Source organism: Myotis nattereri (assembly GCF_964212035.1).
Source record: "Myotis nattereri genome assembly, chromosome: 16".
Classification (NCBI taxonomy): Eukaryota; Metazoa; Chordata; class Mammalia; order Chiroptera; family Vespertilionidae; genus Myotis; species Myotis nattereri.
In genome coordinates, this window is record NC_138091.1 from 56,586,389 (window position 1) to 56,599,077 (window position 12,689).

Below are 12,689 nucleotides of genomic sequence, written 5' to 3' on the forward strand. Positions count from 1 at the left end.
TGGCCCGGAGCCGCTCACCCCGGTGTCCCGCGGCCTGGGAGCTGCACGGGCTGGGGCTGAGGAGGAAAACTGGAGGTTCTGAGGCTCCTGTGCATGTTCGTCTTGGAGATATTAATTCTCACATTCTTCTCTCTAGTGATCATGGACAAATACCAGCAGCAGCCTCACCTGTTGGACCCACACCTTGGTAAGAATAGGCTGCGGACTGATTGTGGTCATCCAGTTCCCGATGACCACAAAGCTTTGCTGTGAGTGCGGGCTTGTGTGCTGTGTGCGCACATGCTTGTGTGTGTGTGTGTATGTGTACGCTTGTGCACGTGTGTATGCGCATGCTCGTGTGCGTGTGTGTGCGCTTGTGCGTGTGTGTGCATGCTTGTGCGTGTGTGTGCATGCTTGTGTGTGTATGTGCACATGCTTGTGTATCTTGTGCACGTGTGTGCGCATGCTTGTGCGTGCATGCATGCTTGTGTGCATGTGTATGTGTATGCTTGTGCGTGTGTGCATGCTTCTGTGCATGTGTGTGCACATGCTCGTGTGCGTATGCATGCACATGCTTGTGCATGTGTGTATGTGCAAGCTTCTGCGTGTGTATGTGTGCTTGCCAGCAGAAGGTGTCAGGATGAAGTGCCTGGGTCTTACTTGTTAGCAGGGCTGTGAGGTGTAAAGATGTGAACCGGGAATGTGTAGGCAGGAAGAGTTAGCTTTGTGCACACGTGTGACTTCTGAAAAGTGGGCTGGTGCTGTTCTTCAAGTAACGGACAGGTTTTGTAGAAGGTAAGCTTTCTGAACTCTCCTATCGCAGGCGGGAGACTAATCCTTGGTTGATAACCTGGCTGGGGGAGATATTAGCTATGGGCTTGTATATATGGCCTTTGTGATGTTGAGATATGTTCCCTCTATTAGCACTTTGTTGAGAATTTTTATTATAAAATGATGTGGGATTTTGTCAGATGCATTTTCTGCATCTGTTGAGTTGATCATGTCCTTACTGATTTTTCTTCTCACTTGTTCTATCAATTCTGAGAGGAGTGTAGAAATCTTTAACCCTTTGAGTGCCAACCAATACCCTAGGAACTATGCTAAAATTGCCAAGGCATTTTTGCAGATTTTACAGCAGTTTAGGAAAAAAATTATGAATCGCAAGTAAATGAAGTTACATATTCAAAAACTTAAGGAAACCTTTACTACATTGACATATTTAGCAGTATCATCATCACTAATAAAAGCACACTTAGAACTGGACGCCATTTCGAAGCTTTGATAGCGCTCCCTGCACTTTTGGCGAAAGACAGGAGGAGCGCGATCGCACTCCCCGGCACTCCAGGGGTTAACTATAGGTACAGGTTTGTCAGGTTCTCCTTTCAGTTGTCAGTTTTTGCTCTGTAATTTGCCTAAATTAACCCTTTTTTCTTTTGGCATTTTGTTTTAATGTCATATTAATGTTTAATTTTATAGCAAATGTTTTGTGTCTCTTTTTCTCTAGAATGGATGATGAACTTGTTGTTGGAAATAGTGCAAGATAAGACATCTCCAGTTGACCTCGTACATCTGGCTTTTAAATTTCTTTACATCATCACCAAGGTAACATTTGCTTTGCACTTCATAGTTGACAGAACACTTTTTAAAATTTGTTTTTTTTCTTCTTTTGACAATACTTTTTTTTTTAAAAAATATATATTTTATTGATTTTTTACAGAGAGGAAGGGAGAGAGATAGAGAGTTAGAAACATCGATGAGAGAGAGTCATCAATCAGCTGCCTCCTGCACATCTCCTATTGGGGATATGCCCGCAACCCAGGTACATGCCCTTGACCGGAATCAAACCTGGGACCTCTTAGTCCGCAGGTCGACGCTCTATCCACTGAGCCAAACCGGTTTCGGCTTGACAATACTTTCTTAATATACCTGGTCTAGAAGTTACCTTCCAAAATTTTTTTTCTTGGAAAAGATGGTTTTCACACATAAATTGTGGGTTTTATTTTTTTCTCTCCTTTTTATTTTTTAAAGATTTTTAAAAACATATAGTTAATTGATTTTTTACAGAGAGAAAGGGAGAGGGATAGAGAGTTAGAAACATCAATGAGAGAGAAACATTGATCAGCTGCCTCCTGCACACCCCCTACTGGGGATGTGCCTGCAACCAAGGTACATGCCCTTGACTGGAATCGAACCTGGGACCCTTCAGTCCACAGGCCGACGCTCCATCCACTGAGCCAAACCAGTTAGGGCTTTTTAAAAAGATTTTTAATTGAGTTTTGGAGAGGGAGAGAGAGATAGAAGCATTGATGTGAGAGCGAAGTGTCCATCAGGTGCCTCCTGCATGCCCCTTACCGGGGGCTGAGCCTGAAACCAGGGCATGTGCCCTAAATGGGAATCAAACCAGCAACCTTTCAGTGCATGGGAGGATGCACAACCAACTGAGCCACACCGGCAAGGGCTATTTTCTCATTTTACCATATTTTTGGGGTCCCATATTTAGTGATCCGGGGGTTCTTTTGGCTGCAACAATATCCAACGTATTTATCATTTGCATTTGAGTAGATCAGGTACCACCTAACTAGAAATAGAGGGAGAGAGATGACTGATTCAGAAAAGTTTTTTACAAGGAAAAAGCAAACAAACGTGGAAACGAAAGTACTTCTCAAACTAATGTACAGGTGCTTTTCCTGGGGACCTTGTTATAATGAAGGTTCTTCATAAGTCTGCCTGGGTGGGACCTGATATTCTGCATTCGAATAAGCTCCCGGGTGATGTCTGTGTCTGGCCTGCACTTACTGTTTGCATTTTCACCATGGAGTGATGTAGAGCCTCTCAGGGTGGGCTTTGTGGTTCTGTGGGCTACACGTTGCAGTAATGCCTGCTGTATGCTGGAGAGAGGCACTTGGCCAGTGAGGGTGCACACTTCGCTGTAGCTCGATGAGTGTTTCGAAGTTGTATCACTGTAATATGATCTAATTTTCTTTGATCATTGGGTGGCATAGGTGGCGATTTTTTACTTTTATTTATTGATTTGTTTTTATTGATTTTTATTTTATTTGTTTTTAAATATATTTTTATTGATTTCAGAGAGGAAGGGAGAGGGAGAGAGAGATAGAAACATCAATAATGAGAATCATTGATTGGCTCCCTTTTGCATGTCCCTCACTGGGGATCGAGCCCATAACCCGGGCATATGCCCTGACTGGGAATCGAACCCATGACCTCTTGGTTCCTGGGTCGATGATCACCCGCTGAGCCACACTCTTTTTTTTTTTTTTTTTTAAATGTATTTTATTGATTTTTTACAGAGAGGAAGGGAGAGAGATAGAGAGTTAGAAACATCGATGAGAGAGAAACATCGATCAGCTGCCTCCTGCACATCTCCCACTGGGGATGTGCCCACAACCCAGGTACATGCCCTTGACTGGAATCGAACCCGGGACCCTTCAGTCCGCAGGCCGACGCTCTATCCACTGAGCCAAACCGGTTTCGGCACACACTCTTTATTTATTGATATTAGAGAGAGAGGAAGGTGGGAGGGGGGAGAGAGAAACATCAGTGTGTTGTGCACTTATTTTTGCACTCATTGGTTGATTCTTGTATGTGCCCTGACTGGGGATCCAACCTGTAACTTTGCTCTAATCAACTGAGCTACCTACCCCAGCCAAGGCTTGGTGGTAATTTTTGATGAGGAAAAAGATAATTTTTTTCCTTTATTTTCTTAGTTATATAATTAATGCCTTTTTTTTTTTTAAATTTGGTAGGTTCGAGGATATAAAACATTTCTTCGTTTATTTCCTCATGAAGTAGCTGATGTGCAGCCTGTTTTAGACATGTTTACGAACCAGAATCCTAAGGACCATGAAGTGAGTGTCCCTTTCCTTCTCCCTTCATGTTCTCTCCTCTCCCTCCCCTCTCTTCCCTTATTTGCTCCGCCCCTGCTCTGGCACCGTCATCTGCCTGTCTCTTTACGTTTTACCTTACTATGCTGTTTAGTGTCATTCTTGTATTCTTTTGGCTTTCTTTTTTATTTTTTTTACATTTCTTTAAATTATCGTTTTTAAAAAAAAATAATTCCTTTTATAAAGAAAATACGCTTACACAGTGTGGTGATAACCCTCTTACCACCCACTTTTCTCTAACTTGAAATATCCCTGTGTGGAAAGCATTATGCTCAGTGACGTGCCGGTCTTCCTCCGGATGGGTCACCTAGAACACCTGTAATTCCCCAGCACCGAGTGGTGACCATACGTGTGAAGTGTCCCCCACGGAAGGTGTGGAGACCAGAACCCGTGGTTTCTGTGGGGGCTGGTCTTGTAGGCACTCTGCTGAGCATGGACTGCGGCCTCAGGCTCCCAGAGGAAAGCAGGTGTTCAGCATGACCCTCATGGTCTGTGCGGTCAGTCTAGGCACAGTGAGTCACCCTTGTCAGTGCGGGCATGGTGGGAACTCTAATGAAATCCAGGCCCCCTGATGGGCCTGGTGGCTGCCCTGGACGCGAGCCTTTCTGAGGAGAGCAGCCAGGCCTGCGGAGGGAGCACTCTTGTGCCCGTTGCATTCAGAAGAGCCCACAGTTACAACCACAGCCTGAAGGTCTTAGTGCAAATGTGCCCCATTTCTGTTGAAGTCTGGGGTGAGCCTTTCCTGCTCTCCTCTGCTTTTTTATTTATTTATTTAAACATTTTATTTTTTAGGTATAGCAAAGGTGGAGATTTATTGAAGATCAAGCTCAGACTCCCACGTGGGGAGGGAAACGAGTCCCCTTATTTAAACATTTTAATATATTTTATTGATTTTTTACAGAGAGGAAAGGAAGAGAGAGGGATAGTTAGAAACATCAATCAGCTGCTTCCTGCACATCTCCTACTAGGGATGTGCCCGCAACCAAGGTACATGCCCTTGACTGGAATTGAACCTGGGACCTTTCAGTCCGCAGGCCGACGCTCTATCCACTGAGCCAAACCCGCTAAGGCGTCCTCTGCTTCTTTTTTTCTCTTAATATATTTAGAAAAAATTTTTAAATTGATTTCAGAGAGAGAAAGGGAGAGGGAGAGAGGGTTAGAAACCTCATTGATGAGAATCATCAATCGACTGCCTCGCCACCTACCAGGGATTGAACCCACAACCCAGGAATGTGCCCTGACTGGGAATTGAACCCTGACCTCCTGGTTCCTAGGTCGATGCTCAACCGCTGAGCCAGGCCGGGCTCCTCTGCTTCTTGCAGAGAAGGCGATTCCGGGGCCGAAGTGGAGTCTTGCTTCACTGGCTGCTGACATTCTGGGCACTTGTCTCTGATGGGAAGTTGAGAATTTTTTCTCATCTTCTGTTTCTATGTGCTTTCTACTTCCTCAAAAGGCTGATTGCATGCTGAAGCGTGCCAGTGAAGAAAAGCTGTCGTACTGCTGTGTGATGATTTTCCTTTGTCCACTTTGCTGTTTGTTTGGTCTGCTGTGGCAGCCACGTCTGTATGAAGAGGGTGTGTGTGGTGTGTGGGGCATAGGGAAGTCAGGGGAGGAGCTAGCGATGGCCGGAACCCCAGACTCAAGTCAGTGGTGTTTGAGGGGCCTGGAGTGGGCATTGAGAAGGCAGGGAGGGTACCAGGTTTGTGGTCGGGGCGTGTGGGTTACCTCCCTCCTTTATCCAGGAATCATTTTATTTTGGTTGAACTCCTTAGACTTGGGAGACCCGCTACATGCTTCTACTGTGGCTCTCCATGACCTGCCTGATCCCTTTCGATTTTACCCGCCTCGATGGGAACCTTCACACCCAGCCAGGGCAAACGCGAATGTCCATCACCGACCGCATTCTCCAGATAGCACAGGTGAGTGTGGTTGTACTGGTAATTACCAATAGTTAGTGCTCTTTTGTGCTCATGCTGTCCTGATATTAGAGTTTAATTAGGTACACTTTTGACACTTCTATATTTCTGCAGTTGCTGTTCCTATTTTTCAGAGGTAAAATTTCATTACTTTTTTGGAAATTGTGGTAATTCATATAGAGGTCAGGATGAATTATTTTAGCAAATTTCATTTCTTTATAGATATTGCAAATACTCGAAGCATAATAATGACATATAAGAGGTCTCAGGTGGCAATGGTAAGGTAAAATAAAGGTCTATTTAAATTTACATCTTAATGTCCTATTGATAATACATGATCATTGTAGAAAAACTAGAAAATAGAGAAGCATCAAAAATAATACAGTCTCAAATTCTAGTGCCAGGAGATAACACTTGTATGTAGTCTTCAAACATCTGATGTAAATATTGTGCATGTAGATGTAGATTATTATTTATCTACTGCTGTTTAAAGACTTACCCTAAACTTGAGTAGTTTAACACGTGTGTCACCTCAGATTCAGTGGATCAGGACTCTGGGCGTGGCTGCTCCACCTTCGGCTTGGAGGTCTCCCCTGGTTGCAGCCAGGCCCCTGGGGCGGGTACGCTTCCGAGCTCTCCTGGTTGGTGGCAGGAATCAGACCCTCAGGGCCTTAATTCTTTGTTGGCCGTTCCTTACCACATGGCCCCCCAAAGGGGCAGCTTATTCTGTCAAAGCCAGCAAGGCCGGGCTCCGCTGGCCAGACGCAGTCACAGTGACGGGCTACTGTCACGGGGTGATGCCCACCTCCACCTCTCCCCACACATTCTGTTGGTTTGAAGCAAATAGTGTGTTTAACCCTCTGGGAGGGATTACACAGGGTGCACGTGCCCGCCGACGGGACCGGGGTCACCTTACCGCCCGCCCGCCATACTTTCGTGCCAAGCATTCATTGAGCGCCATTGTGTGCAGACACTGCTGATCGCTTTTCATATATTAACGCGTTTAATCCTTCTTAACGAGTCAGCTCACTGTTTTAATCATTTTGCTGAGGAGACAATAGGTAACTTAGCGGGTTCATTTTCTCATAAATGGATCCACCTTTGAACCCAGGCAGCTGGCCCTGGAGCCTGTGCTTTTTACGGTGCGCCTCACTGCCCGCTTCAGCAGGGCCTTGGCAGCGCATCCCGAGTGTCTTACGTCAGATGTCGCCCTCCCCGCTTCAGCAGGGCCTTGGCAGGGCATCCCGAGTGTCTTACGTCAGATGTCGCCCTCCCCGCTTCAGCAGGGCCTTGGCAGCGCATCCCGAGTGTCTTACGTCAGATGTCGCCCTCCCCGCTTCAGCAGGGCCTTGGCAGGGCATCCCGAATGTCTTACGTCAGATGTCGCCCTCCCCGCTTCAGCAGGGCCTTGGCAGCGCATCCCGAGTGTCTTACGTCAGATGTCGCCCTCCCCGCTTCAGCAGGGCCTTGGCAGGGCAGCACATCCCGAATGTCTTACGTCAGATGTCGCCCTCGTAATCTTTAAGGAGAAAGGTGCTCCACTGTACCCAGTTTTAAAATACTCTCTCACAGATGGACACTGTTTCTGGGTGTGCTCGGTCACAGCAGGCGGTGGTGAGCACCTGGGGTCCCTGTGTGCTGTGTCCTCGGCGGGATTGCCGGATGAGGGCGGTACATTGCTAACCATTTGACACCCTGTGCGGCTGTTCTCCAGAAAGCCTGCCTCAGAGAAAAGCTCTTTTAAGAGTGTTATTTGGAAAAAAGTTAGTTGAGATGAGAATTGGGAACCTCTGAAGGCGGGCCTCCTAAGAAAAGCTAGTTGTTTGTATTAGACCCAGGGGCCCTTCTGTTTGCATGAGGCCTCCTAACTGTCCTGATACTTAATGCTCTAGGGCCCCAAGTGTGCTCTGTGGACACTGACTGTTACAGTGGTGACACACACGGTCCATCTTTCTGCCATTTTTGCAGATGTCTTTGTAGGGCCATGACATGCACCGTGTGGGCTGGCGCTTGCCTGAGGTGAGCACAGCACTCGGCAGCTGCAGCTTTAGTTCAGGCTCAGAGAGGTTTGTGCAGGTTTGGCATTTGGCCTCTGTCTCTGAGCTTCATGCATTGGGCTCTCGGGAAGCTCCTGAGTGCAGGCCTGGCCGGCTGAGCAGCCTCCTGAGGTTTATTCTGTGTGTAATGGCACCTCTTCTTTTTGCTTTCTTGTAGTCCTACTTGGTTGTCAGTGACAAGGCCCGAGATGCCGCTGCTGTCCTCGTGTCCAAGTAAGTGCCCGATTGCCTTCCTGCGGCCCTGTTGGTGGATGTGTGCCTGCTGCCTTCTGAGGGGTTTATCTTACACTACAGGCCCAGTGCACGAAATTCGAGCATGGGTAGGGTCCCTGGGCCTGGCCGGTGATCAGGGCCGATGAGGCTCCCCCCCTTCCCGCCTCCTCCTTCCCTCGCCGCCTGGCACCACCACAGTGTGGTTCCCCGCCTCCTGGCCTCCCCGCTTCCTCCTTCCCTTGCTCCCTCAGTGCCCTGCCTCCACTGCCCCCTCGTGGTCAGCACATGTCATAGCAAGCGATCCAACTCCCGGTCTGCCAGTTGAACTCCCAAGGGGACACTGCATCTCAGCCTTTTATTAGATAGGACAGGATGCTGTGTTACCTGTGTGTCTGTGCTGTCCACTGGGTTGACGGGCCTGGCAGGTGTTTCTGTCTCTTTCTTTGAGGGAGCATCAGCTCTGTTTGGGTGTGGGAGATCTGTGAACCTCATGACCACTGACAGTGCCAGTTAGGGGCTCACACAGGTCATGTGATGCTGGGTTAGGGTCTCACAGGTCACCTGTTATGAGCTAGGAGCTCATTGGTCACCTGACAGTGGGCTGGGGATCACAGGTTATCAGATCCTGGGTCAGGACGTACAGGTCGCCCAACTGTGGGTTAGTGGTTTACAGAAGTCCTGAGACCGGGTTATGGGTTCAAGGAGGCCACCTGATAGGCCCATCAACTGAGCAAAGGGCAGATTTAGAATAGGTATAGCAGTTATACCTGGGCATGAGCTCACTTTTGGGGTGGTGGCAGTTAGACGCGCCTTTGAAAGTCACTTAGAAAGCATTTTACTGCAGATCGTGAGCTGTGATTGGGTCACTGTGGTTTGGGATAAAAATCCCCAGTCACCTAGGCCAGTGATGGCGAACCTTCTGAGCTCGGCGTGTCAGCATTTTGAAAAACCCTAACTGAACTCTGGTGCCGTGTCACATAGAGAAATTTTTTGATCTTTGCAACCATAGTCAAACAAAGATTTATATTTTTGATATTTATTTTATATAATATTTAAATGCCATTTAACAGAAAAATCAACCAAAAAAATGAGTGCGCGTGTCATAGGTTCGCCATCACTGATGGGTTAACTAAACAGTGGGCCAGGCCTCAAACAGGTAGGATGGCTCTGTCTGATGGGCTGGGTAAGCCGACCCAGGCGGTGGGCCCACTGCGTGCAGAAGCTGACATGTGAGGATGGAAAGACGCCGTTTTTCTAAATTAATCTTTTGTATGACATGGTGTAAAACGTGTGTGGAGAGAAAATACATTAGAAAACTTGGCTTTTTTGGGTTTCCTCTACATTCGTGAACGTTGGAAATTGGCTCTAAAAACATGTGGATATTCTGATTGGGAAATGGGCCACACCTCATTCAGGGATTCCGGGTCACCTTATGCAGCCATGGCCTCCTTGCACAAAGTGGGAAGTGAAACACTTAACTCAGAGGGCACTTAGGGGCATTGGGAGAGAGATTTGTGAAGGCACTTGCTGAACCACAGAACGTAAGGAGCCTGAACGAAAAAAGCCGATTTTAGGAGTGAGCTGCCTGAGACGCTTGCCAGATTGAGGCCCCACGGCTTGGACAAGGACTGAAAGGCAGCATATTGATTTCTGATTGTAAAAGTGATCACGTGTGTTTCGGAAAATAGAGAAGAGCACAAAGTACAAAATAGAACTCACATGTACTTCCATCTCCCTGAGATGGAACTGCTTTTGTCCTTTGTCCTGCCACTGTGTGTGGGCGCTTGTCTGCGGGCGTGTTGGTGCCCACGCGTGTCCGTACCCGGTGCCGACAGGCCTGGAGCTCCCTTCAGTCTTCTGCCTCATGGTTATGATGTGAATGTGGTTTCTCCAACCTCCTCTGTTGGCCATGTGGGCTGCTATCCCACCATTTGGTTAGTAAAATTAACACGACATGCACATCCTGCATACAACTTTGTACTGTTCTGATTGATTCTTAGGGATGAGTTCCTAGAAGTGGAATGAGCATTTTAGGGGTTTTAAATGATGTTATTGGAAAGGTTGGACAAATTGAAAGTCACCTTTTCCCCATATTTACCAATACGGTGTGTGACTTTATGAGTGAAAAATGTTTTTATTTGTTACCAGAGTTACTGAGGGTTTGGTAGGTTTGTGCTGAGCCTGACTTTGGGGAGTTTTGAGTCTGTGGGTGGAGGAGGTGAATCCCTAAACCTTTTATTCCCTCCCTGGTGGCCTCCAGGGGAAACCTGGCATGGGCAGGTTCAGCCACTGGCGGGACTCTCCCTCGCCATCTGGTGGTCAACAGGAGCAAGTGTTCCTTGCGGTCGGGTTTTCAGCGCATGAAAGTGCTCCAGCCGGTTTGCCAGGCTGCAGTGCAGCCCTGCTCTCAACGGGCGCGAGTGGTCATTGGATGAGGGCTTCAGGCTGCTCGAGGTTAACTCGCCTCCCAGCACGCATGCCCCAGGCAGGCTCTGATTCACGTGTTTCTTTCTGTCTTTTGTGTGTGGGTTGTTCAGTATGGTGATGGGCGTGCAGGGCTGGCTGCGTGTGGCTTTTCTCCTCTGCCTGCTTATTTTCTGGTATTTTGCAGAGGGAGCTGCCTACCTAATGAGGCCAGATGTTTTCCCTTCACTGCTTGTAGTTCTGGAGCTTCCTGTTTCTCTTTACTAACTGAACCTGAAACGCCGGCTGTTTTATGTAACTTGATGTTCTGTGGATGCCAAGACGTTTAGATTTGAGTTTCTTTTATAGACACTTGTCAAGGGAAACACATGACTTTATTCCTATTGATTACATCAATTTTAAAAGCAGATGTTTTTGTTTAATTATAAAAGCATTCTGAGCTGTATGTAGGAAAGTTGGAAATTTTGGAACAGAAATTTAGAACCCCCCCCCCCACATTTATAATTCTAATGCACAGTACCTGTGTTGCATTTCTTTTCTTTGTCTGCGCTGCTGTGGCATTGCCCATGCACACATGGACCATGCACGCACAGTCTCCCTGAGGCAGCATCCTGCGTTACCTCACTCGGCGTCGCCACAGTGACAGGCCCCGTTCTGCCCCTGTGTCAGGTGCTGGCAGCGGGTGAGGTCCAGCACCTGCTTCCTGCCTTAGGCTTCACCTATGGCTTTGTGGCCTGACTTCTGTGTGTGGGTTTCTGGGTGCCTTGTCTTCTTCACTAGCGTGAGCTTCCTGCGGGTGTGGGTGGGCTCTTTACCCCAGGTGGTTGGTGGCCTTTGACTTTCTCCTCTGGACGAAAGTTTTACTTTTAATATCAAAACGGTGCCCTGGCCGGTGTGATTCAGGTGGTTGAGCGTCATCCCGTGTACTGATGGGTCACCGGTTCAGTTCCCGGTCACGGCACTTGCCGGGGTTGCAGGTTCCGTCTGTGGTTGGGGTGAGTGTGGGAGGCAGCCGATTGAGGTTCTGCTCTCACATCAGTGTCTCTCTCTCTCTCTCTCTCTCTCTCTTTCTCCCTCTCTCTTGAAAACACACACACAATAAAAACAAAAAAATGTCAAAACAGTAATTTTCCTTGTTTTAGTTATTTTTACTTTTAAGCTTGAAGTCTTATGAACACATTTTATAAGTAGTCATGTATGGTTTTTCACATTTTTGTTGTTTAATGTACGATTGCTAACCCATGTGGAGTTTCTTTCGGTATGTGGTTACACGATAGATCTTTCCCCTCACAGGTAACTTAGTTGTTGTGGCACTGTTTTGTGAATATTTCACTTTTCCATAAATTTCTTAAAAAACACACAGTAAGTTTGAGCCTTAGCCGCCGTCTGATTGCTCGCCTTGCACTCGCTGCCAGCTGCCTTTCTGCCTCGCCCAGCTGGTTCTCGCTCCCACCTCGGCCTGCTGAGCTTGCCCCCATCCCACTCAGACAGGTCTGAGGTCAAGAGCGGCGGCCCCGAGTATGCCTCCTTTTTCGTGGTCATGGGCGCCTCAGCCGTCATGGTCTTCAGCACCTTCTGCTAAGAGTGGCACTGGCATTGCTGCCATGTCCGTCATGCGACCAGAGCTGATCATGAAGTCCATCGTCCCAGTGGTCATGGCTGGCATCATTGCCATCTGTGGCCTGGTGGTGGCAGTCCTTATTGCCAACTCCCTGAATGAAGACATCAGTCTCTATAGGACTTTCCTCCCATTGGGCGCTGGCCTGAGTGTGGGCCGCAGTGGGCTGGCAGCTGGCTTTGCCATTGGCATTGTGGGGGACACCGGCGTGTGGGGCACTGCCCAGCAGCCCCAACTGTTTGTGGACATGATCTTGATCCTCATTTTTGCAGAGGTGCTGGGTCTCTCTGGTCTCATCGTCGCCCTCATCCTCTCCCCAGAGCAGCTCCTCGCTCAGCCCCCCGGCCACAGGATAGGCTGTAAAGCCCACTCCCTCCGCATTCCAGAATGAGCAGCCTGACCCACATGCATGGGCAGCTGCCCCCACTCTCCCCAAGTAGTTGGTCTTTTCTAAAAAAATATATATTTTATTGATTGTTTACAGAGAGGAAGGGAGAGGGAAAGGGATAGAGAGTTAGAAACATCGATGAGAGAGAAGCATCAATTCAGCTGCCTCCTGCACACGCCCTCTGGGGATGTG

At 48.0% G+C, this 12,689-nt stretch overlaps 1 protein-coding gene and 1 pseudogene across 3 annotated transcripts in view; both read left to right on the forward strand.

The window, feature by feature from the left end:
- The window catches only part of TBCD (tubulin folding cofactor D), a 102,580-nt gene that overhangs the window by 1,825 nt on the left and 88,066 nt on the right, over positions 1 to 12,689 (forward strand). For both annotated transcript variants that reach the window (XM_081109946.1, XM_081109947.1), the window contains exons 2-6: positions 137 to 187; positions 1,484 to 1,581; positions 3,744 to 3,845; positions 5,654 to 5,800; positions 8,012 to 8,067. In XM_081109946.1, coding sequence (XP_080966072.1) covers positions 137 to 187; positions 1,484 to 1,581; positions 3,744 to 3,845; positions 5,654 to 5,800; positions 8,012 to 8,067 — 454 coding nt within the window. The remainder of the gene's footprint in view (positions 1 to 136; positions 188 to 1,483; positions 1,582 to 3,743; positions 3,846 to 5,653; positions 5,801 to 8,011; positions 8,068 to 12,689) is intronic.
- LOC308532582 (V-type proton ATPase 16 kDa proteolipid subunit c-like) lies at positions 9,229 to 12,500 on the forward strand (annotated as a pseudogene). The gene is made up of 2 exons: positions 9,229 to 9,250; positions 11,928 to 12,500. The product of its transcript is annotated as a V-type proton ATPase 16 kDa proteolipid subunit c-like (transcript).